This window comes from Pseudocercospora fijiensis (assembly GCF_000340215.1).
Source record: "Pseudocercospora fijiensis CIRAD86 unplaced genomic scaffold MYCFIscaffold_3, whole genome shotgun sequence".
Taxonomy (NCBI): Eukaryota; Fungi; Ascomycota; class Dothideomycetes; order Mycosphaerellales; family Mycosphaerellaceae; genus Pseudocercospora; species Pseudocercospora fijiensis.
Window position 1 is genome coordinate 1,475,620 of NW_006921534.1, and position 27,331 is coordinate 1,502,950.

General features: G+C 51.4%; 11 protein-coding genes across 11 annotated transcripts; 6 read left to right on the forward strand and 5 right to left on the reverse strand.

The window, feature by feature from the left end:
- Positions 1 to 69: 69 nt before the first annotated feature.
- Positions 70 to 565, forward strand: MYCFIDRAFT_134222 (uncharacterized protein; the record flags this gene model as incomplete). Its single annotated transcript, XM_007926385.1, has 3 exons — positions 70 to 138; positions 224 to 449; positions 519 to 565. 3 exons carry the CDS (start codon positions 70 to 72, stop codon positions 563 to 565), a joined length of 342 nt encoding a protein of 113 aa, XP_007924576.1.
- A 568-nt stretch (positions 566 to 1,133) lies between these two features.
- Positions 1,134 to 4,344, reverse strand: MYCFIDRAFT_195140 (uncharacterized protein; the record flags this gene model as incomplete). Its single annotated transcript, XM_007926386.1, has 4 exons — positions 1,134 to 3,147; positions 3,203 to 3,540; positions 3,604 to 3,715; positions 3,770 to 4,344. The coding sequence occupies 4 exons, from the start codon at positions 4,342 to 4,344 to the stop codon at positions 1,134 to 1,136; spliced, it is 3,039 nt and encodes a 1,012-aa protein (XP_007924577.1).
- A 137-nt stretch (positions 4,345 to 4,481) lies between these two features.
- On the forward strand, positions 4,482 to 5,936 carry MYCFIDRAFT_210740 (uncharacterized protein). Its single transcript, XM_007926387.1, has 2 exons — positions 4,482 to 5,575; positions 5,631 to 5,936. The coding sequence occupies exons 1-2, from the start codon at positions 4,649 to 4,651 to the stop codon at positions 5,925 to 5,927; spliced, it is 1,224 nt and encodes a 407-aa protein (XP_007924578.1). The 5' UTR covers positions 4,482 to 4,648; the 3' UTR covers positions 5,928 to 5,936.
- Positions 5,937 to 9,664: 3,728 nt separating this feature from the next.
- Positions 9,665 to 11,987, forward strand: MYCFIDRAFT_195142 (uncharacterized protein; the record flags this gene model as incomplete). The annotated part of the gene is made up of 4 exons (XM_007926388.1): positions 9,665 to 9,749; positions 9,800 to 10,495; positions 10,846 to 11,635; positions 11,972 to 11,987. The coding sequence occupies 4 exons, from the start codon at positions 9,665 to 9,667 to the stop codon at positions 11,985 to 11,987; spliced, it is 1,587 nt and encodes a 528-aa protein (XP_007924579.1).
- Positions 11,988 to 12,102: 115 nt separating this feature from the next.
- MYCFIDRAFT_195143 (uncharacterized protein) lies at positions 12,103 to 12,816 on the reverse strand (the record flags this gene model as incomplete). Its single annotated transcript, XM_007926389.1, has 2 exons — positions 12,103 to 12,354; positions 12,460 to 12,816. The coding sequence occupies 2 exons, from the start codon at positions 12,814 to 12,816 to the stop codon at positions 12,103 to 12,105; spliced, it is 609 nt and encodes a 202-aa protein (XP_007924580.1).
- A 970-nt stretch (positions 12,817 to 13,786) lies between these two features.
- MYCFIDRAFT_195144 (uncharacterized protein) lies at positions 13,787 to 17,439 on the forward strand (the record flags this gene model as incomplete). Its single annotated transcript, XM_007926390.1, has 5 exons — positions 13,787 to 14,537; positions 14,587 to 14,924; positions 15,035 to 15,483; positions 16,200 to 16,762; positions 16,838 to 17,439. The coding sequence occupies 5 exons, from the start codon at positions 13,787 to 13,789 to the stop codon at positions 17,437 to 17,439; spliced, it is 2,703 nt and encodes a 900-aa protein (XP_007924581.1).
- Positions 17,440 to 18,162: 723 nt separating this feature from the next.
- MYCFIDRAFT_214556 (uncharacterized protein) lies at positions 18,163 to 20,109 on the reverse strand (the record flags this gene model as incomplete). Its single annotated transcript, XM_007926391.1, has 1 exon — positions 18,163 to 20,109. One exon carries the CDS (start codon positions 20,107 to 20,109, stop codon positions 18,163 to 18,165), a length of 1,947 nt encoding a protein of 648 aa, XP_007924582.1.
- Positions 20,110 to 20,541: 432 nt separating this feature from the next.
- Positions 20,542 to 22,681, forward strand: MYCFIDRAFT_214557 (uncharacterized protein). The gene has a single exon (XM_007926392.1). It carries the CDS (start codon positions 20,903 to 20,905, stop codon positions 22,589 to 22,591), a length of 1,689 nt encoding a protein of 562 aa, XP_007924583.1. The 5' UTR covers positions 20,542 to 20,902; the 3' UTR covers positions 22,592 to 22,681.
- MYCFIDRAFT_182206 (uncharacterized protein) lies at positions 22,599 to 23,048 on the forward strand. Its single transcript, XM_007926393.1, has one exon. The coding sequence runs from the start codon at positions 22,668 to 22,670 to the stop codon at positions 22,821 to 22,823; it is 156 nt and encodes a 51-aa protein (XP_007924584.1). The 5' UTR covers positions 22,599 to 22,667; the 3' UTR covers positions 22,824 to 23,048.
- Positions 23,049 to 23,328: 280 nt separating this feature from the next.
- MYCFIDRAFT_195147 (uncharacterized protein) lies at positions 23,329 to 25,514 on the reverse strand (the record flags this gene model as incomplete). The annotated part of the gene is made up of 6 exons (XM_007926394.1): positions 23,329 to 23,378; positions 23,453 to 24,546; positions 24,624 to 24,725; positions 24,889 to 24,900; positions 24,968 to 25,044; positions 25,380 to 25,514. 6 exons carry the CDS (start codon positions 25,512 to 25,514, stop codon positions 23,329 to 23,331), a joined length of 1,470 nt encoding a protein of 489 aa, XP_007924585.1.
- Positions 25,515 to 26,370: 856 nt separating this feature from the next.
- MYCFIDRAFT_195148 (uncharacterized protein) lies at positions 26,371 to 27,294 on the reverse strand (the record flags this gene model as incomplete). The annotated part of the gene is made up of 1 exon (XM_007926395.1): positions 26,371 to 27,294. One exon carries the CDS (start codon positions 27,292 to 27,294, stop codon positions 26,371 to 26,373), a length of 924 nt encoding a protein of 307 aa, XP_007924586.1.
- Between the last annotated feature and the right edge of the window lie 37 nt (positions 27,295 to 27,331).

A 27,331-nucleotide genomic window follows, 5' to 3' on the forward strand; every position in this document is an offset into this window, starting at 1 on the left:
GAAGACTCTGCCGACCTCGTTCGTCTGAGCATTCCAGTACCAAACAACATCACCAACAACACCCAAAAAATGTCAACCGCAGAACTCGCCTCCTCTTACGCAGCCCTCATCCTCGCCGATGAGGGTCTCGAGATCACCGTACGTTCCGCCTCACACTAGAGCGCAGCGATAGTATTCCCATCCATACACCTCGCGCAAGTCACTAACACTCTCTCCCCTCCAGGCCGACAAACTCCAAACCCTCATCTCCGCCGCAAAAGTCCCCGATGTCGAACCAATCTGGACATCCCTCTTCGCCAAAGCCCTCGAGGGCAAAGATGTCAAGGATTTGTTGACGAACGTGGGTTCCGGAGGTGGTGCTGCGCCTGCAGCTGCCGGAGGTGCTGGTGCGGCGGCTGGTGGGGATGCGGCGCCGGCTGCTGAGGCTGCGAAGGAGGAGAAGGAGGAAGGTATGTGTTTACGCAAAACCCCCCAGAAACGGGATGGAGTTTGAAAACTGACGTTTTTTTTTTCAACAGAGAAGGAGGAGTCCGACGAGGATATGGGATTCGGACTTTTCGACTAAGCGCATTCGCAGCGTATCGTCACTTGAGCGGGTGGGAGTGGGAGGAATTGTGGACTGCGGCGATGCATGTTCTGCGAAGATACCTACGACGAAAAGAACAGCTCATGATAAGGAGAAATGCGATACTTGGAAGATGGTATTCACGCAGGGAGGAAGAGATCATGGCGGTCAAAAGAAGGCACATATCATGCTGGAATCATTGTCGTTGATACTGCTACTCCCATCGTTGTGGCTATGGCTACAACGTGAAAACAAGACACCAAAGACGAACCCTAACGTGCTCGCCTGCTTTCTCATATCTCCATCCATGATCATATTGTTTTTGGTGTGAACACATTGCGCCCTTCTGTCTGCCGGCTTTAGTTTCTTCCAACACAAAGCTCCACATTAACTTTTACATGCGTTGTTCTTTTTGATACTCAATCATTACAAGTACATTGCTTCATGCTTATCTCGGCCGTGTCAGTATTATCTCGTAGCTATGGCATTGCGAAAAAGGGTACAATATGTGAGTACTACTAGTAGTCGATGCGGCGCTCCTGGCGCGCTTTCAGAATGTGAGAGTTGATTATCTCCTGGGATAAGATGTCGGGTTCGTCTCGCCTGCCCGCGTTCGACTGCTGAGACTTGTCAAGCTCGCTGTGCTTGCATTCGATCCGCCCGTCGGTAGAGGAGGTGGCGGTGGGAAGCTGTATTCTGCACTGTTGAATGAAGTCGTAGGTGTTGGTGGGACAATCGCTTGAACTGCCGGACCTAATGCTGCCCCAATAGGTGTCGCTGGCACGGGAATTCCTGTAGGCGGACCAGGTACCATGCTCTGCTGGGCAAGGGCGGTGTTCAGCGGTGGAGGAAAGCCGCCAACGAGGGATGCTGATGGAGGCGGCTTCGTCGATGGCGGCGAGCTTTGCTGTGCGGTTCGTGTGACGTCTCTGACCGCGCCCTGAAGCGGCTTGAGTTGGTGCTTGATGTTACCAATGTCAAGGCCTTCTCGAGCAAGTGCCATAACCTCTTCGGCGAAGTGCGCCCAGTCTTTGGTGAAGGTTTCGGCCATGTTCTTGAACTCGCCAGCATACCTGGCAGGATCGCCAAGTTTCATTACTTTCAGCCTTGCAAGCAGCTTGTTGTTCGTGGCGATGGCGAAGTCACATTTGTTGACAGCATTCGCGTACATTCTGCTGATGCTCAAGTGCCCGCTCCGGTCTTCCTTCGTCTTGCGATTGAGAAGATCATCGCGAACAAGAGGGAGCGTCGAGTATGCCAGGTCGCAGCACGCTTTCAGCTTGAAGTACAGTCTATCGCTGTTGTCCTCGCCATCTGTCTCGGTAAGCACGCTGCGCATGGTATTACTTCTCGACATTTGGGTTGCGAGGTCCGGGAATGACTGATTCCAGCGAGGTGTAGCAGCAGTGCTGACCGAGGTCATGGTGTTGCTTCTACTGCCATTCGAGTGCAGTGGCACTGGTGGTACCATGCCCCGGTAATTTGTCACACTGCTTGTGGAAGGTAGGATGGTGGCGCCTCGTCTGCGGCTGCCAGATGGTTTGGGCTGGGTAGGTGTGACTGTCCGACTGCTCCAAGGGCCCTGTGAGATGCGGAGTGTGTTGCGCCGATCTGCTGGCTTGGTCTCGAAGCCCAGCATATGGCAGACATTCTGTGCTTCCAGCATTGTTGTATACGCTGAATTGATAACACATCGGACATGGAAAGCGTCGACCCGCTTCACTATCTGCTGTCGATTTCGATTCAGCTCCTTCACAACAAAGACATGCATGCGAAGTGCGGTGATGGCTGCTCGAACGATGGCCACCAGCATTGCTGAGTCCACTTCCATGTTGTCTTCCATAATGTTGTTGGCATTGTTGAGGAGACGATCAAGCTCGTCGATTTGAGCATTTGCGCTGAACACTTGGCGTTCCAGCGTCGACCTCCGAGGCGTTCCGCTACCAAGCTGCTGAGCAATGTCGGCGATAGGTCGATGTAGATAGAATAGCATGAATAGTACACGCCTCACAGCCTTAATGGCGTTGATTGTTGGCAGCCGCGAGTTTCGACTTTCGGGCAAGCTGGAGAGCTTTCGCGACAGCATTGCCCGGCTAACAGGACCGTCAATGGGACTGATTGCACCAGATGAACTCTCACCCCCAGCACTCAGGTAGCCGTTGTAATTTGAGGTCACGCTTGGTGCGCGGGAGTGTGGCGGCGTGAGAGTGGGTGCTGCGCTAGATCTCGCCGACAGCTGCGATTGCATCTCGCTCAAAGAGTTCATTTTCGCATTCTTTCGCGGCACATAGCCTTGCCTCCTGTTTCGTATATTAGCAGAACTGCCGACTGTCTCACTGCGAGTTCTGTGTGGATCCTGAGCTCCAGTGAGTAAAGGCGCAATTCCAGGTCGCTTGATGAATGTTTGGCTATTTGATGACAAGCCTCGAGCGTGAGATCTCTGAGGTATGGGAGGTGGTTCAGGCGGAGAGTCGGATTTCAGACTCTCAATGTTCTCGATACCACTGATGCTGGGCCTCACGGGAAAGCGACCACCCATGCGACCAGGCTTTGGCGGGCGGGGTGTTTCGACAGTACTATCTCTAGGATCGCGGTCAGCAGGCCGTACGACATAGCACCAGCAAGAACATGCCATACCTCATGTCTTCATCCGAACTTGCTCTCAATCGCTCCCTAAGCGCAGTAGCCTTCATGAATCGTTTGACCTGCTGGCACATGTCTTTGTCCTTCTCCGACTCAATCAATGATCGATCAGTAGATGGCTTGAGAACCTCCGGCGGAGGGAACTCGATAGGGTTCTCGTCGAACTTCAGCTTCACCAGATTCATCTCACCCAAGGCCAGTGGCAATCGGCGTATTTGGTTTCTCGCGACGGCCAGGAATTTGAGGTTGGCCATTTTCTTGATGTCCTCGGGTATGACATCGATCTGGTTCTTGCTGATGTCCAGGATCTCCAGTTTCGACAGCGAGAGCACCTAATCACACATCAGCCCAGCCCTTGCTTCTCGTGAGCCTCGTCAGGCTGAATTTCGTCATACCGCTTCGGGAAAGTGTCTCAGCTTGTTCCATCGCAAATTGAGATAGCGCAAGCGATCGCACTGCGATATTGCTGGTGGTAATGATATGCGCGGGTTGTGTGAGAGGGCGAGCCTGTCCTACATCAGCACACATTCGCACCTCCCACATTTGTACCAGGCCACAAACCTCTCGACGCGATCCTTGATCAATAGCACGACCTCGGCGGGCAGCACGCTGATGTTCTTGTGACTGAGATCGAGCGTGCTGCCAGTCTGGGTGGCATTCGGGATGTCACAAGCGGCAGCGGCCGCCTGCACTTTGGCCTGGCGCTCGTCATCCTGCTCCAGCTCCTTGGTCACAAAGGCGACCAATTCGGCATTTGTCATGGGCGCTTTCGGCGGAGCGGTGCTGCTGGTCGACGGCGCGGGGTCTCCCATCGTCGTGGCATGCGCATGTTCTCGGAGACGTGGCAGCGGGGCGGAATTGCAGATCAGCAGCTGGGGAGGGAGCGGGAGGCGTGGGACATGGCGATGGCGATGGCGAAGGCGAAGTTGCACATGGAGCAGGGTGGTGTGAGTAGCAGCGTGGCCGAGGGGGCCCTGAGCACTCTGCAGATTACTATGGAGTGGCAGCGAAGAAGGCTTCGGCGGCGACGGCGGCGGGTTCCTGCATGGCTCCATCGGCTCCAGCGCAGAAAGCATAATCATTGTCCCACTCCCGCTTCCGCCCAGACACTCCCACTCCTCCGACGCGGCGAGCATCCTTGTCTACATCCTTCTGCCCGTGCGACATGTGCGCTATATAGCGTCTACGTCGCTGCTGCTGCACCTGTCGCATCCCTGCTTCCTCCATCGTTGTCGCTGCTCGCCCTCTGCTCTACCTGATTTGCTCCCTCGCACGGCGCGCCACAACCACGCCAAGGCCAAGGCCAAAGCGGAAGGCGGCCCGCGGAAACACGCACCCTCGCACCTCCTGAAACTCTGCGCACTTGCACTTGCCAAATCATCCAGTCGAGCCTCGAGCCTCAACTCTAATCCTCATAGCATGGCTGAGGCTCAAGCTTAAATGATTCTACGGCAGCGTGCATGCAGGAGCCCACGAGCCATCAGCATACAGAGGCAACCACTGGCGACGACGACATGTCTCTCACAATCTGCCCTGCACCGACTGGGCCAGCCTCTGCAGACCTACATCTCCACCTCGCGTGACCCGTACTTGAACCTTTCCATAGAGCACCACCTGCTTCAGAAGTCTCCGCCTGACTCGGCAGTGCTCTTTCTCTACGTCAACAGGCCCAGCGTCATCATCGGACGAAACCAGAACCCATGGCTCGAGGTCAATCTGGCCCTCCTCCACGCTGGTCGGCAAGCCCTGCCAACCGAGCCACCTGGAATTGGGGCTGTCGACTTGGTGCGCAGGCGCAGTGGAGGCGGCACCGTCTTTCACGACGAAGGGAATGTCAACTGGACAGTCATCTGTCCTTCGTCATCTTTCACGCGTGACAAGCACGCAGAAATGGTCGTGAGAGCACTCCGTAGCCGCGGCATTGATAGAGCCAGAGTCAATGCACGACATGATATTGTGATGGACCAGGGTCAGCGTGGCCCTGATACAGACCCTAACGATACGCACAGCACTCCGTATGAAGCAACAGATTTCGACACCCCTCGACCATTGAAGGTGTCTGGTTCTGCATACAAACTGACCGGGAAGCGAGCGCTGCACCACGGCACATGCTTGCTAAACAGTCCCAACCTCAACGTCATCCCGGATTACTTGCACTCGCCCGCAAAACCCTTCATGACTGCGCGTGGTGTTGAAAGTGTCAGCTCCCCTGTTGGCAATATTCTGTTGAGCAATGAAGATTTCGTTGGTGCTGTGCAAGCGCGCTTTGCCGAGGAGTACGGGCTATCTCCCGGCGAGGAGGCATTCGCAGTTGGAGATGAGTGGCTTGAGGACGGAAATGTCAAGCAGGGCTACGATGAGCTGAAGGTGCGTCAAATGCATATGGATAAGCGCTTAATAACGGTCACTGACAAGTTCGCAGTCACTGGATTGGATGTACCTTCAAACGCCACAATTCACAATCAGTGCTGATGCTGCTCTTGCTCGCGAGCAGTCTCTGGACATTTCTGTCCGATATGGTGCCATCAATGGAGTCGCACTGGATGGCTCGCCATTATCTGAGAAGGACCAGGCCGCTGAGATACTCTTCGGGCAGAGGATTCACGAGATCAAGTCATGGACGGAAGTACTAGGACGAGCGGGCCTACTGCCTTCAAGGTGTTCTCAGGTCCCTTCGATAGCTCAATGGTTCGAGCGTATGCTACCGCGAGTGCAATAGTTCTAAGAGACAGAAGGTCCAGCCCAAGTTTTGATATTGCCTGCATAATGCTGCCAAGACAATGTTGCAGCTCGGGCTTACCCGGGTTGCACAGCAGCCGATGGTGGAGGCTGAGGTCGTGCACAGTACTATGTGCCGGCTTATTCTTGTCAGTACGGCCCGCAGAGCCTCTCCTCTCCTAATTTGGTTAGCTTAGGAGTCTAGGGGTGGATTTGTATATAGAATTAGGTGTTTCTTCCTACTTATAATCGTTAAATAGAGAATAATCGTATTTCAAGCCTCGTACGCGTATTCTAACCGTTTCTAAGAGCTATATAGCAACAATAGCACTAAGACCGACTCGTACGACTACTAGTAAGGCTCTAGTGCGATTAGACTAATAGATAGCCTTAAAGAAGAAGGTAATAGAGCTTCTCGATAAGCTAATAAGTCCGCCGCTAATAAGAGGTAGTAGTACGAGTATAACGAGTTAAAAGAGTAGCTCCGCGAGTCGGTCTAGCGGCGGTAAGAAGGGTAAAGCGACTGCCGTAGAAGAGCCTAATCTAATCGACAGTCCCTCGGTACTACTAAGTAAGGAGACCGTAGTAGTACCGGCGGAGGCTTTACTGCCTAATTTAGGTATATCTTCCTCTATTGCTACTTCTATTACCTCCTTTTTTAATGCTAAGTAGGAGGCCGCTACTACTACTAGCAACGCGGCTGCCCTCGCTGCTAGTAACGTACTAGTTACTACTCTAAGCTCTTTTAAATATAAGGTCTTCTATTATAGCGGACAATGGACGTTATTTAATATAGTAAAGAAGGGCGCCGCTCGACAGTTAGTAAGTAAGCCTATAACGTTTATTATAGCTCGTAAAGAGGAGGGTTAGAATAGCTATTCGTAGGCGGCGAAGGCGGCTTAGTTGCAAGGTTATTAGCGGCCGTAGAGGGTAGTTCTTCGAGCTAGTACGGATACGTAGAAGTTAGCCTTTAACGGCGACTAGTATTAAGCAGGTAATAAGATTGAAAGCGATAAGGTATATTAAATAGCGCTAGATAAGGCGGAAGCACTCGTGCTTGCTAAGCGGAAGAATGTCTTCGTAGATATAGACTTCTATATTAAACCTAAGGCAGTAGCGGCTATACTAGTTAGTAAGAAGCCGGCTTCTAATCTAACCTCTGTTTAGCTTACTAACGCCGGCGTTGTAATAGCTAAACTCGAGACTTAGAAGCGCTACGACTATTAGATTATCCGCGACTTCCTATATACGATAAAGGACTATAAGAACTTCTAGAAGGCTAGTAAGTATACGTGCTAGCGTAACCGGAAGCTAAAGGACTATAGTAAGAACTACTTTCTATTCTTCGAGGCGGCTATAATTGAGGGTTATAAAGCGATCGCTTCTAGTAAATAGAAGGTTAATAAGCAAACCGGCGCTCTCGAGGATAGGTTGCCGGTAAGGTTAGAAATTAAGCTAATAAAGAGGAAGGTCGAGAATGATTTATAGAAGAGTGCTATCCGGAAGATAAGAGGTTACCGCCGTAGTAGTAACGAGGACGACTCGCCTCGTAAACTAGCCGTTAGAAGTAGTAGAATTCAGCCGATTATCTATAACAACTTTAGTAAGGACTTTAGTCGCATTCTAGACAGTAAACTGCGCGGCAGTAGCCTTATTGCTAGTATACTAAGTCGGACACCTATTCGAGCTCTAGTTAAGACTAGTTTGCGTAATACTAGACTGCTACGTAATATCGTTTAGTACGAGAAGCTAACGGTAGAATTCTTCGACTAGGTTGCCCTTTACCGCGATTTCTAGGATTATAACTATTTACGGCCTTATATCGCCTATTTCGTCGGTATAGGATAGACGCTAGAGACTATCTATAACCTAACAAAGGACGACTAGCCGGCGGCACTTAACTAAGTAGATAGTATGCGGTTAAGACTAAAGAAAGCTATTATCGAGTTTATAAGGAAGAAACAGGATAAAGTTATAGCGGCGGAAGCAGCCGCTACTAAAGAAGGAGAGAACTTTTAAGAATCTTAGCTTCCTTCCTATACCTTTCTTTGCATAACTACAATATATACAAACTTGTAATAAGCGGGAGATTTCTACGGTAATAGCACTTATTTAGCCTATATGTAATTAATTAATATAATACGTTAGTTATAGTATAATATAAGTAATAGGCAAGGCTAGCGTTCGTATACATTCTTTATACCTCTGCGCTTCGGCGCTTGCCGCGCGCTAGTCTACCTAATTATATTACTCGAAATCGTTAAAATCTACCTCTTCTTCTACTTCTTCCTCGTTATCTTCCTTATATAATAAACACAGCGCTTCTACGTCGTTAAGCACCGACGGCTCGTTGTTCTAAACCTACTATATCTATTAGGATTCTTCTAGGTCGAGCGCTATTATATTTTAAGCGTTACTAGCCGTCGACTCGAATTAGGAAGCATCGTACGGCAAATCTACCCCTTCGACGTTATAACTAGCAAAAGCGAAGAGCGTACGCGTACGGCGGCCTCTATATCGGTAGAGACAATATAGTAAGTAGTCCTAGAAGCTAAAGAACTTCGGCTGCTAGTTTCTATGCCTTTTAATCGTCTTCTTTAGCAGGTTAAAGCTACCTTCGATAGGATTCAAATCCGGCGAATACGGCGGTAAGTACTCGAGTCGGTGTCTAGCGTTAAGTATTACCTGTTTAATCCTCAATCTATAATAGATACTAGCATTATCTATAACAAATATTATCGGCGGACTATCTTCGAGGCACGGCAACACCTGCTTAGTAATCCAGGTATAGAAGCGGTCACTATTAATCGATCCTTAGTATATATAGGTATACGGCAAGTATCTATAAATCGTAAAAGCTAGCAGCACTAACTAACGCACCTCCCTCTTAGTATACTATACATCGATATAGGTTATACCTCTTAGAGACTATCTATACTTCCGCTAACCTATCTTCTAATTGCTAGTAGTCTTATCGATAAATACTAATCGATCTACCGGCTATTTTACGTACCTAATCGTCTATAGAGCCCTTAGCAGTAGGTTACGCTCCTTCGCTTACCGCTTAACGTCCTTCCGCGTATATTTATTCCTTTTTAATACCCTACTAATTAGAGTAGGTCGAAGCTTAATCTTACTACTTCCGCTATTATTTGTAGGGCGTAGCCTTACAAACTCGTCTTAAAGAGCTTAGATCATCTCTATAAAGTAGGCGTCCGGCCGGTCGTCGAGAAACGATAGTAGGAAGTCTACCTTAATAGTAAGGAGGGCTTCCTTCCGTCTACGGTATTACGTATCTATATTGTTAGTATATAGGGTGCTAAATAGCCGCCATTTCTATTAATATCGATATATAGAGCGGACAGACAATAGTAGCTTAGCAAAGCTATGTATTTGCTTAGTAGTAAAGCCTTTATTAAAGAGGTTAATTAGTTAGCCTTGCTAGTCGTCGTTAATACGAGCTTTCTTAACTATAACTGCTAACAACACCTTGGAAGGGTCTATACTACTAGATTATCGACGACACGATCTACTAGAGAATTCTAGGCTTTATAAAGAGGACTAGAGAGTAGATTTTGGTAGAAAATAGCTGTGTGTTTGCTCGCTAAGCCTCTCTCGGAGGTGTAGGGCTCTCCCCGCACCAACTGACAAGAATAAGCCGGCACATAGTATACATGTCCTTCGTTCGCGGGATTTCACACGACGTGATGCTGTTTCTGTGTCGTCTAAACGAAAAACATGAGTGGCGGCCCAAAAAGTGGCGGCGGCAGTACATATGTCGGGAACTCATTAGATGGCTCCTCCAAAGGACACTTCGGAGACAGTGAGTACTGAAGAATACATCGACCTACGTAAACATTCACATTGCTATAGACTACACATACATCCACGGTGATCGCAAGCGTCGTCCACCACCAATTATCAACGGTGACAAATGCTCCGCGAAAGACATAGCGACAACCCTCCATTATCACTGTGCCAAGTGTGAGGATGGTACCTACAACATCTGTATTCAATGTTATCGGAATGGACGCGGTTGTCATAACTGGAGGGACTTCCGTAATGCAAGAAAACGCGAACTGCAGGAGCGTGAGGAACAATATCAGCTCAAGGCTGTCCAGATGGAATCAACCTCCAAACCGAGACCACCCAAAGTCGGGTCTCCACACACTCTCTCTGCGCGCAAGTATATACAGACCACTGAAGACGACTGTGTAGCAGGGTCCGAGGGCTGGCAACTGCAAGATGGAGCGTTCTGCGAGTCTTGCCTGGATTTCTGCGGCGAGAGCTACTGGAATTGCAAGACTTGCTTCGGCGGAGGCTGGGGCTTCTGCGACAGATGTGTACAGAAGGGAAGACACTGCAGTCATGAGCTATTCCCCATTCAGCAGGAGAAATATTGCGAGAAGCCCAAGGAAGCTCCATACGCAAAGCAGTCACCTCATCTCGCGAGCGACAGGTACATCCTTCTGCCGACCTGGCACTACTGCGACACCTGCCAAAACGAGATTCTGCCAGGAGAGTCTCGTCTTCACTGCTATGAGTGCTCAGACGGACACTTTGACATGTGTGTGAAATGCTTTCACCGCATGTACAAAGATTTTGAAATGCCTCGGGGCTTCAAACGATGGCGGAGATGCTTCCATGGTCATCGAATGTCTCTACTCGAAGGACCGCCCACAAGCACCAGATTAGAGGACGAACACCACCAAGCCCGAGTCACCGTATCTTGGCCTTACGGAGGTTGGCGTATGATTGATGATCTAAGAGCGATTGCGAAGAATGATCCTGACCCTGAAACTTTCAATATTGGGAGCACGCAGACTGCGATACAGAGCTATTTCTCTGAAGCGAAGAGAGGCCATCTGGCTTTCCCGATCGCTGCTGAGATTTTGCAGGTGGAGAATATTGATGATCAGTGGCTATTGGTGTGTATTGTGGCAACACCTGGCGAAGTCTGAGCTTTCAAGGCACTCACCTCCACGAACGCATGTCCCTGCTCACTCTCATCATCCTCGGCGAAGGCGCAATCGGCATCGCCAAATCCTGTCAATACGTCACCTTCTCCGAAGGCACATTCTCCTTCACAGGCTCCGTAGCAGGCGAGATCTTCTGCGCAGTCATCAACCTCCATTTCCTCTACATGCTCTACTTCGACTGGATCCAAGAAGAAGAATTCGGAATCATCCGCCAACAACTCTGCTCAGTCCTGCACTTCCCCCTCCACGTCGCTCTAGTCCTCGCCGTAGAAGGTGCCGCACAATGCATAACATGGAACGCCGCCATCCGTCGCGGCAACGTCCTAGTCCACCAAGTCGAGCACTGGGTCCCCATCCTCAACCACACAGCCGGAGGCAATCCCACCGCCACAGACTGGAAGAACGCCGCCATCGACCTGAACACAACCGCCAACACCCTCTTTGACATCGCCCTCGAACGCTCCTCAGGTACCCTCAGCATCCTCCAAACCCTAGCCTACTCCGGCCAAAGCCAAATCGCCGCCGTCCCCGCCATCCTCAACGGCACAAACGCCCCGGAAACCGCAGGCAACGCCTTCTGGTGGCTCACGGGAGTTCTCTACCAAACCACCTTCAAAATCGCCGGTTTCTATCCCCCCGAAACCACCGACGAAATCAATCAAACCGTCACATATCTCGGCGATTCCCTCGATTTCACGAAATTCGATGAAGGATATTGGATGGACCAAGCGTACGAGAATCTAGGGAAATCTTTCGTCGTGGTTTCGGGTGACGTTTGGGTATTTTTTTACGAGTGTGGGCGCGTTTGTGGTTTTTGGTGCGGTGCTTGCGGCTTTGAATCGGGGGTCGAAGACGAGGCTGTTTTGGGTGAGGTTGGTGTTTATGGGGGTTGTGGGACTGGGACTTGCGTTGGTGTCGTGTACGTTGGAGACTCCTGGGGCGATGGAGAGTTTTGTGAGGGGGGCTTGGGTTTTGCCGACGGTTACGTTGTGTTTGTTTGCGAGTAAGTGTTGCGAAAGGATTTTTTGGGGAGATGAGATGATGCTGACTTCTATTTCTCGTGTAGTTGTTGTGCTGAATAGCATTAAGTTATCTACGCCTAAGATCACGAGGAAGCGACAGAAGTAGTCAAAAGCGAGAATGGATTATGGACCGCGATTAATCCATGGCTGTGAACATCAACCAGCTCTACAAAGTTCACCAACCATTCGTATTCGGAAAAGCCCTCTTCACCGACTTCATATACCGTCTCGACTTCTCCAACAACCCCAGCAAAACCATCAAAGCCTGCATCTCCGCCACCTCACTCACCTTCACCCTCCACTTCACCACCCCCTCCCCAAACTTCCTCTCCAAATACACCGCCACAACCCCGTCATTCCCTTCCTCAACCAATTTATAATCCCGAGGCGAAAATCTCGAAGCCCCGAGTGTAGATTCGCGAGTTTTCTGCCAATAGAATTTCTGTTTTATTTTTGGAACCTCGAAGCGAAACATGGGATTTTTGAAGAAGGAGAAGAAGAAGGAAAATCCGTCCTCTTCTGCACAGCGCACCGTGTCCCAGTCGTCGCCTGCAGGGGACTTTTGGCCTCCGATGTAGGTTTTGAAGTTTTTGGTGGAGTTTTCGAACTTTGCGAGGGCGAGTTGAGGGCCTTTGGAGTCGTAGCCGGCGTAGAGGATTAGGTCGGGGGTGTTTTGGGCTTGGTAGGAGGCTAGGTAGTAGAGGACGGTGGAGTTGTGGAGGATTTGTAGGCCGAGGCTGTGGGGGGCGACGCGTTGGAGGTGGTATTCGTGGGTTCCGGTTCGTTCTGGTAGGCTTGGGGTTGAAGAAGGTAGAGGTTGGGATGGTTGTGAGGGAGGTAGGGAGGAGTAGCTTGGTGGTGGCTCGACTGCTGTATCTGTATCTGCCATGGCTGGAGAGGTCAATGTGTTACGAACGGTCGCGCGATGCTATTGTGTGGACTTTGGGAGCGACATAGCGCATTCTACGGCGGAGTGATATACTCCCTTACCATCGGGGCGTGCATGGCTTCTAGCTAGAGCCGCCGCTCTGGTCTCAGACGCGCTCCAAAGCATGTTGTCGTGAGAAGGATTGCCTGCGCCTCGCAGAACGAGGCTCTGCTCTGCTGTTCGACAAGCTTTCCAGTAACGAACCTTGTTCTCGCGCTGCCCCTTCTCGAAAATGTGTCTCTCTTGTGACTCCATCTTCCTCCTTAACGTGATATCCGGACTTCCATAGCGCCAAGTCGTCCTGAGCATGGGATATGGCCAGAAGGCGCGTTTGCTGAGGCGAAGCGAACTCGACTTGGAAATCCTCACAACCATCTCATCCGCTCACCTCCTCTGCTGCGAGCGATTATGTTGGTGACCAGGCCAAGTCATATATACAGTATATGCAAGGTGGCAGCATTCTGAAGCTGGCGATGGCCCATCATCGGCACTCTTCGCTGGTCAATACGATCTTCTGAGATATCGCACCGGTGAAGGAGAACTAGCAACCACGATGGGACAGCGACATCAACTCTTCATCATCGCCAACACAGGAGCGCGCTATCGATCACTATGAGTCTGATAGCTAGCTTCCTAGGACGAAAATAAGCACAAGATAACTGCCTTTCCTATACTCGCTAGCATTCTCTCTGTTGGCGCTTCCGGAAAGGGAGAAGGATACTCTGCTTGGATTCATCCTCTGCCGCTCTCGATCGCTCCGAGCCAATGCGATAATAACGATGGGTTTACTGTTTTCGATGTCAGCAAGCCTGATCAGCCACGGTACTGTTTCTTCTTCACGCCGGAAAATGTCCCATGCTGTGCAGAGTCCTCCGATGATGAACGAGGCGACGGGGAAGATGGCAACGATGAGGGTGTGGCAAATAGAAACATGGGGCCGCGACCGAATATTGCGCTAAACGCAGCGCAGTATCTTGCCGCGTATGTGAAATCGATGCCAGATCTGTTGGACGAAAGCCTCCGTCTGAGCTCTCGTCTGAGCTCAGACCCATGGACTTTGACGCCGATGATACCAACAGCAGCGTTGCTGAGCGCGTGGCCTGGCGAGCCTTTCGAGATTGGTCAGAACGACAATGCTCATGACGCTGCATTAGGAGACTCAGCTCGTCAGCTTCAGTCGTTGAGAGAGAAAAGCTTTGCTGAAGTACTCAACAGAGCCTGGAAAAGTGATCCGAATGACCTCTCGTGGCTAAATGAAGCACGATTGCTACCGGACCTTCACGAGCGCATCATAAAAGCGTTGCATGACAAACCTGGCCTAATTTTTGAGTCCTCTGGTATGGTGCTATTTGCACTCGCCACACGCGGCCATAACGAGACCGATCTCACCTATTTCCATGGACTGACAAGCCAGATGCTCGAGAACTTGCTGAAGCAAATCGACCAAGACCGCCCCAGACAGCTGCACCTTACTCTGCCGTGCATGAGGGATCTGACCACGGAACATATCGTTGGTCTCATACAACGACATCGAATCGACAGCCTCCATCTTGGATACACGAAGAGCATCTCGGGGGAAGAGGCGTATGCTGTGGCAATGAGCCAACCAGCTCTAACATTGACCCACCCGAGCTTCTTTCGAGAAGCCGTGGATGCGGAGAACATGTTTAACAACTCGGAGGGTATTCTACCATCTCTGCTTTGCCTCAGAATACAGCTAACGGCTTTCAGAGCTCAATCCGCTACTGGAATTCAAGCCACGCGCTCGAAGCCCGCTGGTACAGATTCTCTACGCACACTCGGGTTTTGGCACCAAGATCACCCATCTGCAGGATGGCGGCGTGGTCTGGTCGGAGGCGATCAGGGAGGTCTCACCCTATGACGATAACAAAGGTGGCGCACGGATTCTACCACTACCCCTTGCAGACGCCGTGCTGCCATTAGCGGAACTCATTGCGATCTTGCCTGGCGCATTGCACAAAATTTTGAACGATGTAAAGATTAATTTTTCATCGCCTATGGTCTACGCACCGAGGGTAGCAGGTGTAGCAAAGGCTCTGACGGTTGATGTAAGTCGAGATGCACTGCAGCTTCTGTCAGGCTATACTGACACTACCCAGCGCAAAGGTCATGTCTGGCCACTGCCAGCAGAACTGCACGCTTCCTATGTGCAATCCAGCCGCTGCAGCATTGCATTGAACCGCTCGCCAAGGCAAAAGCCATCGAGATGGGCTCGTGGTCTCTTCTAATATGCGTGGGAACCTCGGCGCAAGGCTTCAAGAACATTTTGGACAATGATCCTAAGGATCCTTTCGGCCCCAAACCAGTGGGAGATTTTAAAAGAGGCATAGGCAACAAATTCCGGTACGCATTCGTTACGAAAGACACTAAAGAAGAGGTGGTCGCGGTTGATGCTTTGGAGTTCCTGCGTCAGGTCCACACTCGACAGATACCAGAAGACTACGACAGCTTGGCCTATGACTTCGTCAAAGATCTTTTCAACATGGTCCCCGGGAAGCCAGCTGCGACTCTTTGTTGTCAGGCGGAGGCTGCGGAAGTCGTTAAAGCGGCTGAGATTTACAATGGGCATATCGATGCTTGGGAAAAGGAAATGGCCCGAATGATCAGGTGCATTCGTAGTCGGAAATCGTAGCAACTCGAAGGCCTCTACGCGACTTTTTTGCTAATATTCTAAACATCTCCACTCAAAATGATTACACAACTATTCTATCGAGTCACATCTAGGTTTCCGACTAGTGGTCCTAGATTCGCGACTTACCACCAAGCCAGCTGCCTGGATCGGGCGTGAAAGATCTACCGTCTCACAGATCTACCTCGTGATCTGCGGAGCATGCAATGATGCAGCTAGCTATTCTATGCATACGCACATATCGAGCAAAGCTTGAAAGCAGGAAGTTTTATTTGTTCCTACACGCTGGCTTAGCTGACGCGCTATTGAAAGCAGACAAGGATCCATCCTGGCCGAACACCGCCACGCACAGCAAGCATCTCATAACCTGTAACCTACTAACCTCGCCCGTAGACCACCCCACGCCCATTTGATGATAACTGGCCCTGGTAAATCTCTCACAAGCCTCCAAACTTCCGGCTCTAGGGCAGCAAATCACATTCGGATCGGGAGAGAACCTCACGCAACATGTGTCCCAAGTGCCCTTGACAGCAAGATCGTGAGCTGCAGGAACATACATATCTTGGCTAGGCCGATTCCATTCGCGCCCTGCCTCGGCGTCCGGCTTCTGCAGTCGTAACATCCTGCCCAGTGATGCCATCCATCACAAGGTTGGTATCGAAGTTCGATAAAATGGTGATACAAATCCGCAAAGGAATGGAGGTCGACAGCTCCACTCCGTCTGCTTCCAATATCGCCAACGTATGGAGCATCCAGCAAACGAGCCTCAAAATGAGCCTCGCATGCTCTTCCTACGATCCATCCACCAAGCAAAAGCAACCGGCAAAACTTTCTGCGTTCCGAATTGGTTCGAGTTCTTCGTCCTCGACAAAACCAAAGACCAGCTCGCCATCGCTCTATCCACAGCAATCCGAGAAGTCACTGATCTAGCAAAGAAAGTGCCCTCAGCAGCGCGAGTGACGATTTTTTGGGAACAGCTCTCGGGACCTTTCCTGCTTGATCAACACCTCTTCGAACTCGCGGCAGAATACATATGCATCTTACTGTCTCTAGCCTGTGTCACAGTCATTCGTTTGAGACAGAAGATCCATCTCAGCGCCAAAGCTCACGATCAAGCACGCTACGAAGCGAAAAGATCCACTCCAGATATCTACGCCGACGTAGCGGACAGTCCACTTGAACATTGCGTTCGCCGATTCATCGATACCATCGAACAAGGCAGCGGAATCGTAACTCTAGGCCCACCAACTTGGAGAGGTGAGTTCGGCATCTAAACCCCCCCCCCCAACCACCAACAAACAAACTAATCCATTCATCCATCCCTTCCTTCAGACATCGCCATCCTCTCCGGAACCTACATAAACCTCACCACCCTCCACTCCGGCGTAAGCGCCCAATCCCTGCAAAGCCTCTGGACAACCGAAAACCTCCTCCGCCAAAAATTCCAAGACGAACCCGATGAACTCCTCGCGCCGAAAACTTCTCACGCGTCCCACCTGTCGAGATTCTATAGTATGCGATGGAAACCTTTAGTAGATGGCGGGGCTGTGGATTACAGACACGTCGCAACGACGAGGATCGGGAAACGAAGTGTGAGGTCGACGTGGCAGTTGATTCATGCGGCGTGTGCGGATTTGGAGGATTTGGGGTCTTGGTTGAGGGTTCAGAATGGTGGGGATACGTTTACTGCTGCTGCTGCTGCTAAGGGACGGGGGGGAGGGTGGGATTTTGGAGAGGAACGGCTGCTGCTGCATAAGCAAAGTCGGATTCATAAATTGCAGAAGGAGAGGGAGAGGGAGAAGGAGAAGGAGAAAGGAGGGTTTCTGGGGGGTGCGGTTTCGACGGTTGCGGGAATGAAGAGTAAGGCTGCGGCTGCGGGTGGGAGGTTGAGATTTGGACCTTTTAAGATTAAGTCTGTGGCTGAGATGGTGTGAGGTGATAGATTACGCTCTTTGGGGGAGGATTTTTTTTTTCCTTTGAGTAGATTGATATTAGCGGTTATGAATGCGAGTGTTGGGCGAAATTCTTGATCAGTAAACACAAACATTTCTTTCGGCGTCGGTAGGGCAGAGAAAGCATGAAGCATGCATGCATGCAGTGCCTCTGCAGTCCATGTCATACTCGGATCTCACAATACAGGACGGGACGTTCACATGCATATGCGATGCGGCTGTAACGATCGAAGTTTCCCTGACGGTGGTAGACCCGGAAGCCTAAATCAAAAGTAATGCGTCCATTCAGACCCATGTCCTTGGTTGTCGTGTGCCGGAGCGCAACTGTCGAAACGGTTTTGATCACTTGCAGTCTGGCGACTGCGCGACTTGATGCAATGCTGGAGAATCTTAAGGAAATGCGAATGGCAAGGCTGTACCTTAGCCATCTGCGTCTACGACTTGAGTAGTGGGGGCCTCTAGAGCCCGGAACTCGCGCCAGGGAGACGCATTCGATTTCGCCGCGAGTTGGAATTGACAGGGATGCGATGCGTATAGATCCTGATGATGTATTTGCGAGAAGTCAACATGTATCGTTTACCAAACCATGCAATGAGTGTAAAGCTTCCAAGACCAGCTTGGCATGTGAACCTGAACGCCACGCAACCCCTGGGTATTCTGTAAGACACCAACCATCTACCGCGCAGGGATGATTACCTTTCAGTCTCAATGGATGAAGAAGTCATGCAGCGGAGCTTTCGGCACTGGCCGGCTGACCGAATCCCAATCGACATCTTTGACAGCCTCGCCATGCATGATTCCCTCAACTAGGCACTGACCGACAATATACCATTTGTCTCCGAGAGGTCGCACCACAAATGGCGTCGGAACGCCAAGAAAGACGCAAACTTCATCGCTCGCCACGGTGGCCGCGGGTCCCAACCCAGGCGACCCGTCGTTCAGAATGATGGGGCGGCGATTTATGCAAGGATGTGCTAGCTGATCGGTGCCATAGAATCTGGTCTCGAAGCCACGCAGATAGTTCTCGATAGTCCGTCCGGTAACTGATTCTGATGATTGCCGTGATCTTCCAGACGCAGCAATTACAGAGTCGGTTCGATAGTCTCCCTCAAGTTCCCTGGCCTGGCGCAGGATGAACTTTCTTCTCTCGGTCTGCTGTAATGTGTACCGCACGCCTCGAACGCTGCGTGATATCGACTGCCACTCCACTTTCCACGTCTCTATTTGTGCAGATGCATCTTGGATCGAGCAGCGGTCGCCAGGGCCTGGAAGCTTTGATTGCGTGCCAACAGCTGCTATCTTGCCAATCTGCACGCCTCTGAGCGCCAGAACGTTGCCATATCGCGCAGAGACCATATGCTTGTGGCCAGGTGTCCAACCGGCTCGCCAACTATCACGCTTCATCGGTCGTTCCTTCAATGGCTGCCTCCAATCAACGACCCAAGAGGGCAGCACACTGTCTCCTCGAACAGGACCGGCGGAGTTGAGGGCATCTGAGATATCGAGGCGAATGAAGAACCACATCAGATCGGTGTACACTTGCGGTATGCTCTTGGCGTAGTCCGGCGTGATGAACTTTGGGATTGGCTTCTGAAACAGCGAGATCATGGCGAAGATTCGATCTCGAGGATCAAAACAATGCAGTCCACGAGTCTTCTCCATCAGCTCGTGAAGGCGATAGAACGGTAGCATAGGGCGGCCGCTCTTTTGGCTTTGGAAAACAGATTGATAGGTCGCGCTGCAGAGCGTGCCTCTGCCGACGCCAAGCTGCCACTCTTCGAAGCTTTTCCACTGTCTGCTGGACAGCGACTCGAGACCAAGATTCGTCAAAGTGGTCAGGACATTCGGCAGGGTCATGTGCACACTGGCGGCCAGAAGTGGCAGTTCCTGTAGGTCGATTGTGGAAGGATGCAGCTTGATATCGCTGATGACCGCGCCGCCCACAAGTACTCTGGAGTTGCGGGAGAAGAGAACTTCTTGCATTGCCCATGTGCGCGAGAACCAGGGCCGCTGAAGGAATTTCCGAGCGTGATCTTCATCTTCCGGATTCAGCTCGGACGTAATGAAGTTATCGTCGTTGCTGCTTTCTGGCATCAGTTGCACCACCCTGGCAGAATGCGAATCGTGCCTGCCCAGATAGACGACGGTGCGGCTGGCTTTGATGAAGATATCTGCTATTCGTCCGGCTTGCTCGTTCCGCTCCTCAATGTTGTCCATATCTATGGAAAGCGCATCGATCCAGAATGGCCCCGGGATATCTGCGTCGGCCAGCGACTTGAGAAGGTCTTCGCAATTGAGAGGGACTCGGATCAGCTTTTGGTTGCAATGGATCCAGCGACTGCGATTGGGATCACCCCAGGTATAGGAGACAGCGGTGTAGTCCGAGTCGATGCGGGCGTGGACTATGTGATAAGCCAGCTGCCATTCGCCGGTGAAATTCGACTTCCTGATGAACACCAGGCGAATTTCATTGGCATCTCCCAGAGGCTCATACTCGAAAGCTGAGGAGTGTACGGGGCGCCACCGCTGTTTCTCGCGACGCTCCTGGCCATCGCTGGCTCCGCTGCCGAGTCCACAGCGGAGGCGACGCCATAGTGAGCAAAGATTGGATGCGGAAAGGTCAATCTCCCTCAAAGCAGAATCCGGCGGCATGATGGTGGGCGATCATTCGTGCGGTCGATGTCAACGCGTGGCATCATTCATTCTTCTGCGCGGATGCCTGCTCTTCTGTCCTGGAGCGTGATTGTCACCCCGGTGCCTACGGTCTAGAATACCACAGGTGAGCTTAAGGCTTAAGATTATGCCTTCGTGATCAGCAGGCATCGTGGCCGGGGTGCACGGCGCGGCATAGCCAATTGCCATTATTATTGCCATTGCCTGATGATGAGGTGCAAAGCCCACATGGCAACAGATAGGGGACATTATTATTGAATAGCAAGAAGGATATATATGCATAGAGCAATATCACGACAGTGACATGCTCAATTGCACTACTCTGCCCGCTTCCGAATCCTTTGCTGCTCCTGTCTGCCCAGTGCCTGCGGAGACTCGTCTCATCGAACCTGCACCTGCACCGCCGCCAATATTAATCAAGACTCGCAATGGAAAAGAAGCTGGCTGCTTGTGCACAATGAATGCTGCTACGACCGGGCGTGTCATAGAATATCCAGCGGGGCAGTACGGCGTCGGACAGATGCTGATCGATGGAAACAATCTCAAGTCCGCGCTGGGCGCCTGCACTTGACCAGGTTTATACATGTTACTTCAGGCTTCACCTAGAGAAGCTTATTGGAGCACCCAACCAATCCTTGCCCGGTCGATACCACACATACCGCCAAAGTAACACGGCGCCTCTGCAACATCAGAACCACCAATATATCCATATACACCGCCTCGGTCAGACCGGCAACAACAGCACCACCCTTCGAATCGAAGCAGCTTCACAATGGAAGAACGACAGAAAGAAGGCACGCCGCAAATCCGGCCAACCAGCTCCTCACCTTCACCTCCCCTCTCAAGCCCCAAGAAAGGTCCAACAGTCAACGACTCCACGACATGCCTCGAAGACATATCACCACAAAAGTCCTTACTGGGAGCCCAAGCCGCCAACGACGACGAACACGCCCTCACCTTCCGCGAAGCAACAGCTCTCTTCCCCAAAGCAATCCTCTTCTCCATAGGAATCAGTCTCGCAATCATCATGGAAGGCTACGACAACTCCCTTCTCGGCAACATCTTCTCTCTCCCACAATTCCGCGAATACTTCGGCAAAAGACTCCCCAACGGCGACTATCAAGTCTCGGCCTCATGGCAATCTGCTACGAACGCCATAGGATCAGTCGGAGGCATTATAGGACTGATTCTCGCGGGCTGGATGGTGGAGAAAGTCGGGTACAGGAGGTCCATGCACGTCGCCCTGGCATTCATCACAGCCGCAATTTTCATTACCTTCTTTGCGCATCACATCATCACGTTATTTTTCGGGCAACTGATCACGGGCATTCCGTTCGGGATGTTCCAGGGCATGGCGAGTGCGTATGCGGCTGACATAGCGCCTTTGGCTTTGCGCGCAGTGCTGACCTCGTTTTTGAATCTTTGTTGGTGTATTGGACAATTCATAGCTACGGGAGCGATGAAGGCGGCGCTGACAAGACATGATGAATGGGGGTTTCGGATTCCGTTTGCGACACAGTGGTTCTGGCCTGTTCCCATCGCCATCATAGTCTTTTTGGCGCCCGAGTCGCCGTGGTGGTTGATGAGGAAAGGACGACGTGACGACACCAAAGCGGCGCTCAGACGACTGACCGCTACGACCATGCCGGAGGAGCAGCTGGAGAATTACTTACAGTTGATTGATTACACCAATGAGCATGAGAAGAATGTGCAGGAAGGTACGACGTTTTACGACCTCTTCAAGGGCAGCAACCTTCGTCGAACGGAGATCGCGGCAATGGCTTGGGCTTGTCAAGTCGCGAGTGGCATTTGGCTGAGTGGCAATATCACCTACTTCCTGGAGCAAGCTGGATTTGACCCGCAGCACGCGTTCAGCTTCGGCCTCGGCATGACCGGTCTCACTTGCGTCGGGACAATAGCCTCCTGGTTTGTCGGTGCTCGAGTTGGCCGGAGAGCACTGTATCTGACGGGCCTTACCGGAATGCTCGCGATTGAGCTGATTGTGGGCGCGATGGGTATTCCAAGGCTGTCTTCAGGAATCGGCTACGCGTCAGGTGTCATGCTGGTGCTACACAGCTTCATTTACTCTTTGACGATTGGTCCAGTCTGCTTCACGATCGTACCGGAGGTGCCTTCTGCAAGACTGCGGCAGAGGACAGTGGTCGTTGCGCGGTCTGCATATCAGGTGCTGGCAATCGGTGCCAATTTCTTGAGCCCTCCAATGCTCAACCCCACTGCCTGGAATTTAAGAGGAAGGGCGGGCTTTGTATGGGCTTCAATCTGTCTCATCGCTTTGACGTGGACGTTCTTCCGACTGCCGGAGTGCAAAGATCGGACGCCATTTGAGCTTGATCTCTTGTTCGAGCGACGTACGCCGACCAGAGCCTTCAAGCATGCCAAAGTCAATGCTTTCCGGTTTGCAGAGCATGAAATAACGGAGAGGGCAACTCAGGACGAGTGATGAGACGAAAACGAGGTGTACTAACTTGAGTTCTATATCGCACTAGCATCAATCACCGCGGCCAGTGTGTTCATACATGGCTTTTCTCTCATCCCTTATGAGCCTCTGCTCTCGCCGCAGCTTCTCTCCGCAGCGTAAGATATGTCGCAGCAGACCAGGTGTAGGAGACATCCCGCAGACCGGCTCCGCTCAATGCATCGTAGTTCTCGGCAAATCCAGTTTTTTCGCATAGCGCAATAAAACGGCTGCTAATGGTGTTGGCGAGCTCTGTGAACCCTACACGGCGCAGCCCTGATTCGATGAGCTGCGTTGAGGGAGCCCAGATCGGCCCACGCCAATAGCCGTCGCTCCGGTAATGAGGTGAGTCAAGCTGCTCGGTAGCAAGTCCCCACGATGTCAAGTGTTTGGAGAGATCATCGACCATTTTCGCGACGATTTCTTTCGGAAGGTACTCTGCAGCGACGATAGGCATGAGTGTGAATAGTGAGGTCGATCGCTTCCTCTCACCCGTCAGAGCATTCTTGACCAAGAAGGCTTTACCGTCCCAAAGCTCTTCGACCAGTGCCGTGAGTAGAGCGTCTCTCACTTGGCGCCATCTCTCGGACTCTTGCGAAGGGCGGTCAAGTATTTTAGCAAGATCAGCCAGAGTATCGGCTTGAATGACCAGGTACGCTGCGCATTCGGGACCGATGATGACTGACTGTCCATCAAAGACAGTGGAGTTGTCCCATCCACTATCATTGCCATGCGGATACCACGGCAAGCGGGAGATACTCCCACGCCGTTCCTGTAACCAGAACTCAGTAAAGCGTGCAGTGGACGTGTATAGATAGTGCAAAGTCTTAGAGTCGATGTCGGTACCTCTCATCTCAAGCAATCTTGCAATCGCCCAGCCTTGAATAGGTGGCTTTGTGTGGCCCCATTCCACGAACAGCCAGTCTATTGAATCCGGCAAACGGCCATTACGAGCTTGAAGATCGCTGAAAAGCAGAAGCTGATTGAGCGCAAGTTCCAAATCTGCATCTGCGACACCTAGAGCATTTAAACAATTGTCCCAACTCCAAGCCCTGTTCATCCACAGTTTGCTCATCAGGATGGCCTCGCGAGTCAAGTGTCCGCCAGCACGGATCGTGGTTGCCCAGATGACATAGCTGGCCAAACTCTCGGTGTGGGACAAAGCCGTTGTAGACCATGGACACAGACTTTTTGCGAAGTGTTGAAACTCGACTTGGGTCCGCTCGACCGTTGATTCGAATGGAGTGCTCTTGACATCGTCAACGAACTCATCGCAGGTATTCATTGTATCACCATCGCCTGTTGTCATATCCAACTCGCATGCCAAAAGCTCCCATTCAGGATTCTCTTCCGTTCCAGCTATCTCAATGCGCTTGTCGAGAACTTCTGGTCTATTGCCATTGATCTGGCTAAGCTTTCCTCGGGTCGCAATGAAGCGATATCCTGGCATGCTGTTAAAGACGTAGTCAATCGAGTCTGGCGTTCCGTTTACATGTGGTCTGCAAAACATGTACGCACTACACGCCTCTTTCTCAAGCCCCGCATCGGTGTCGAAAGTAAAGGGAACAGTCCCGCGGAATCGGAGACATCGATCGTGAAGGAAGGCGACCTGGGTCAAGATAGATCCTTCATGCTGCCAAGACAGTATACCTGGTTTTGCCTTGACTGTCGTGAGGGGGTTCGCGCGTTGGAAGCCGGATGGTGCAGGCAGTGCATGTCCTGGAGGAATTGGGCGAAGGGCGAAGAGTGGAAAGCCGAACTGGCGGCAGTGAGTAACGAGATACACATCACTTCCAGGAGTGAGGCAGCCTCGCCTCCCAGCTTTGGTCGCAAGGCTGAGGTATGACCCTCGCTGACTCCATGGGATGATTGACACGTCTAGGTCGAGGTCGTCGTTGTTGCTGCAGTCCGCGTCTGCCAAGGCCATTCTCCTCGTTGGCCTGTGCACAGGATCTCCTTCTCCTTCCCTCCAACTTTCAACTTCTTAAGTGGAAATGTGAACTTTGTGCCAACTCACACAAAAGCTGTTTGGCGGTCTATCAAGTCAGCCCATCGTTCCCATTGCTCCTGCTTGGCCTGGATCTGCAAAGGCTTCCAGGATGCTTTGAGTTCGAGCATCCTTCACCTCCCTGCATTCAGCCAATCCCAAGTTGCATTCGCTGGCAATCGTTGATGTGCTTTCTGTCGACAGCACATGCAGAGCCTCAACCGGATTGCGAGTCTCGAGACGGCGGTTCGTCATATACACGGACGGCAGCGAGGCCGTCATCGGGACCACTTACACGGAGAGACGCCTAGAAAGAAGCAAGACTCTATTTTCCCACGAGAAGATACGATTTCGCATTGGAATGCTTCGCTCACAAGGATTGCTCGAGTTGGTGCGCGGAAAGGTAGTGAGGGTGCGCGACGGCACCGCTTTCGACTTCAGTCAAAGCGTCCTTCAGGAACGTACATGTATGTGAGTTCACATCAAATCTCTTGGCTGGTAGTCGTCCTCAGAGTTCTTCGCCGAAAGAGATGGTAAAAAGTCACATTCTCACGAGACGAGACTCTACACTGAGGCTACGCTGGAATCGTCTGTCTGCAATTCTCATTGCCCAGCTCAAGGTCCTTCTTAGAGAAGCTGACCAAAAGGAAAGTGAGTACTACATCATCACCGGTCCTGACTCTACGCTGTAGCTACGTTGGGATACATATTGTTTCGTAATCCATAGCTCGGCTTGGAGTATTCTCACGGAAGCTGACTGGAAGAGAGGTGAACTGTACAACGCACCATGAGCCGGCCCTGGAAAGGGGCTCCGTTGGAATACAGGTCACTTCGCATTGCAGCGCCCGCCTCTGTGTCTTTCTCCGAGATGCTGACTGGAATGTTGGTGAAAAGTAAGTTCTCACGGTAAGCCGGCTTCATTATGAGGCTACATATGAGCATTTATGATCTTGCACCAAGTTGCTCACCGCAGGCTCAACTTCCGGAAAAGGCAAGTTGTCTTAGACCAGAGGAGGTAAAGACTTGGACCTTCACTGTGTATTAGTTCCATAATCGGGCTGTAGAGATTTTTACACGATCTCGTAACGGACTGCTCAAATAACGCGTTCTCTGAGGAGAGCGTTAGGCATTCTGGAAACCGGAAGGTGAAGACTTGGACTCTCACCTTGGGTCCACTCCATTTGGAAGCTGCACAGGAGTGTGTGCGAGCTCGCACTGAATTGCGAGACGTATACTGTTCCATTGGAAGCCTTAAACATCCTAAGCAGGCAGGAGGCTAGGAATTGAGTCTCACTGGATCGTTCCCTGCGAGAAAGGGGTGCGCGACTGCATGCGGTTTTGCGCGCAATAGCTCGGAGAGTGTTCTTGGCTGAGAAGGCTCCAATGTTCTATGAAGAGTAGAGTTGAAGACTACGATGAGTTGACTCTGCGGTGAGGTTGCACAGCTTTTCATGTGGTCTCGCACTGGATAGCTCAACGTATATCCTTCCTGGGAGGGCTGAGATGGGGAGAGGTGAAGTCTTAAAATCTCACCGTAACCTATCTCCGCGATGAGGCAATTCAGGAGTGTATATGGTTTAGCATAGAAGACGTTGTACCTTCACGTCCACACAGACATCGAAGCCAAAACTATGGTATTGGAGAGTACTGAAGACATAATTCAAAGTACAAACAGAGTACCCATAACCTTCCTGACCCCAAAATCCAAAATAAAAGCAGAAAAAACCAACGCCGATGTACTTCCCATCTCCAATTATGCAACTATCGAGGGAAAGCTCTACGCGCCGATCATCATGGGTGGCGCAGGTGGGCCGCTCAAGCTCCCAATATGTTTCTCACCATCCTCATCCTCCACATCCCTCAATGCCATCTCCCACATTCTCCGCCATCCCCAAACCTCCGAGAACCGAAGAACAATCCTCCCCTTTCCAGCAAGCATACCGTCTAGCGAAGCCTTCATCTGCCCAAACATTTTCCCAGCAATCCTTTTCTGCCTGTCGGAGATTGGCTCGTTCGTCTTCGAAATCTGATAGTTCTTGCCATCCTTGGAGATGTCGAGCGTGAAGACGGATTTGCTGTCGGGGGCGAAGAAACCGCGGATGGAATACTTCTTGATGTATTCAACTTCGCTGATATACAGCACTTCTATCATAGACCGAGATCCGAGAGCCAGATCAACAGATCCTCTGTGAAAGTCGAAGCTCAGGTTGAGTCTGAGGGTCTGGTGGAAAATGATCATGGAGTCGTGGCGAAGGGAGCGAGAGACGCCGCAAATGGGTGGTGGCGTGGCGGAAATGTTGGAACTGGGCACAGAGGACATGTAGGCTTCGATAACAAGGAGGCCGAGTTCTGCCGGCAGGTTCTTGTATTTGTGAAAGGTGATGTTCTCGTCAGCGGATTCGAGGATCTTGATCAAATCATCTCGCGCGCGTCTTGTGATTCTGTTGGAGCTCCTCGGGAGGCTTATTCCTCTTTGCTGGCAGAAGACTTGAAGCTCCTCGCTACTGCATGTTTCGTATAGCAAAACTCCGCGCTGAATTCGACGGTACTGAGCTTTGACTCGGTCATCCGAAGTCGCGACTGTGGTCTTGCCAAGTATCTCGTCAACTTTGATGCGCATTGTATCCATAGGTGGAAGTTCGGGTTCCTGATGCCTCAATCGGCGGCGATGTGGTTCGCGAGGTAGTTTTAATTTGAGCATGTTGCCTTGTTCTATTATGAACCAAGGTGGAAGTGCG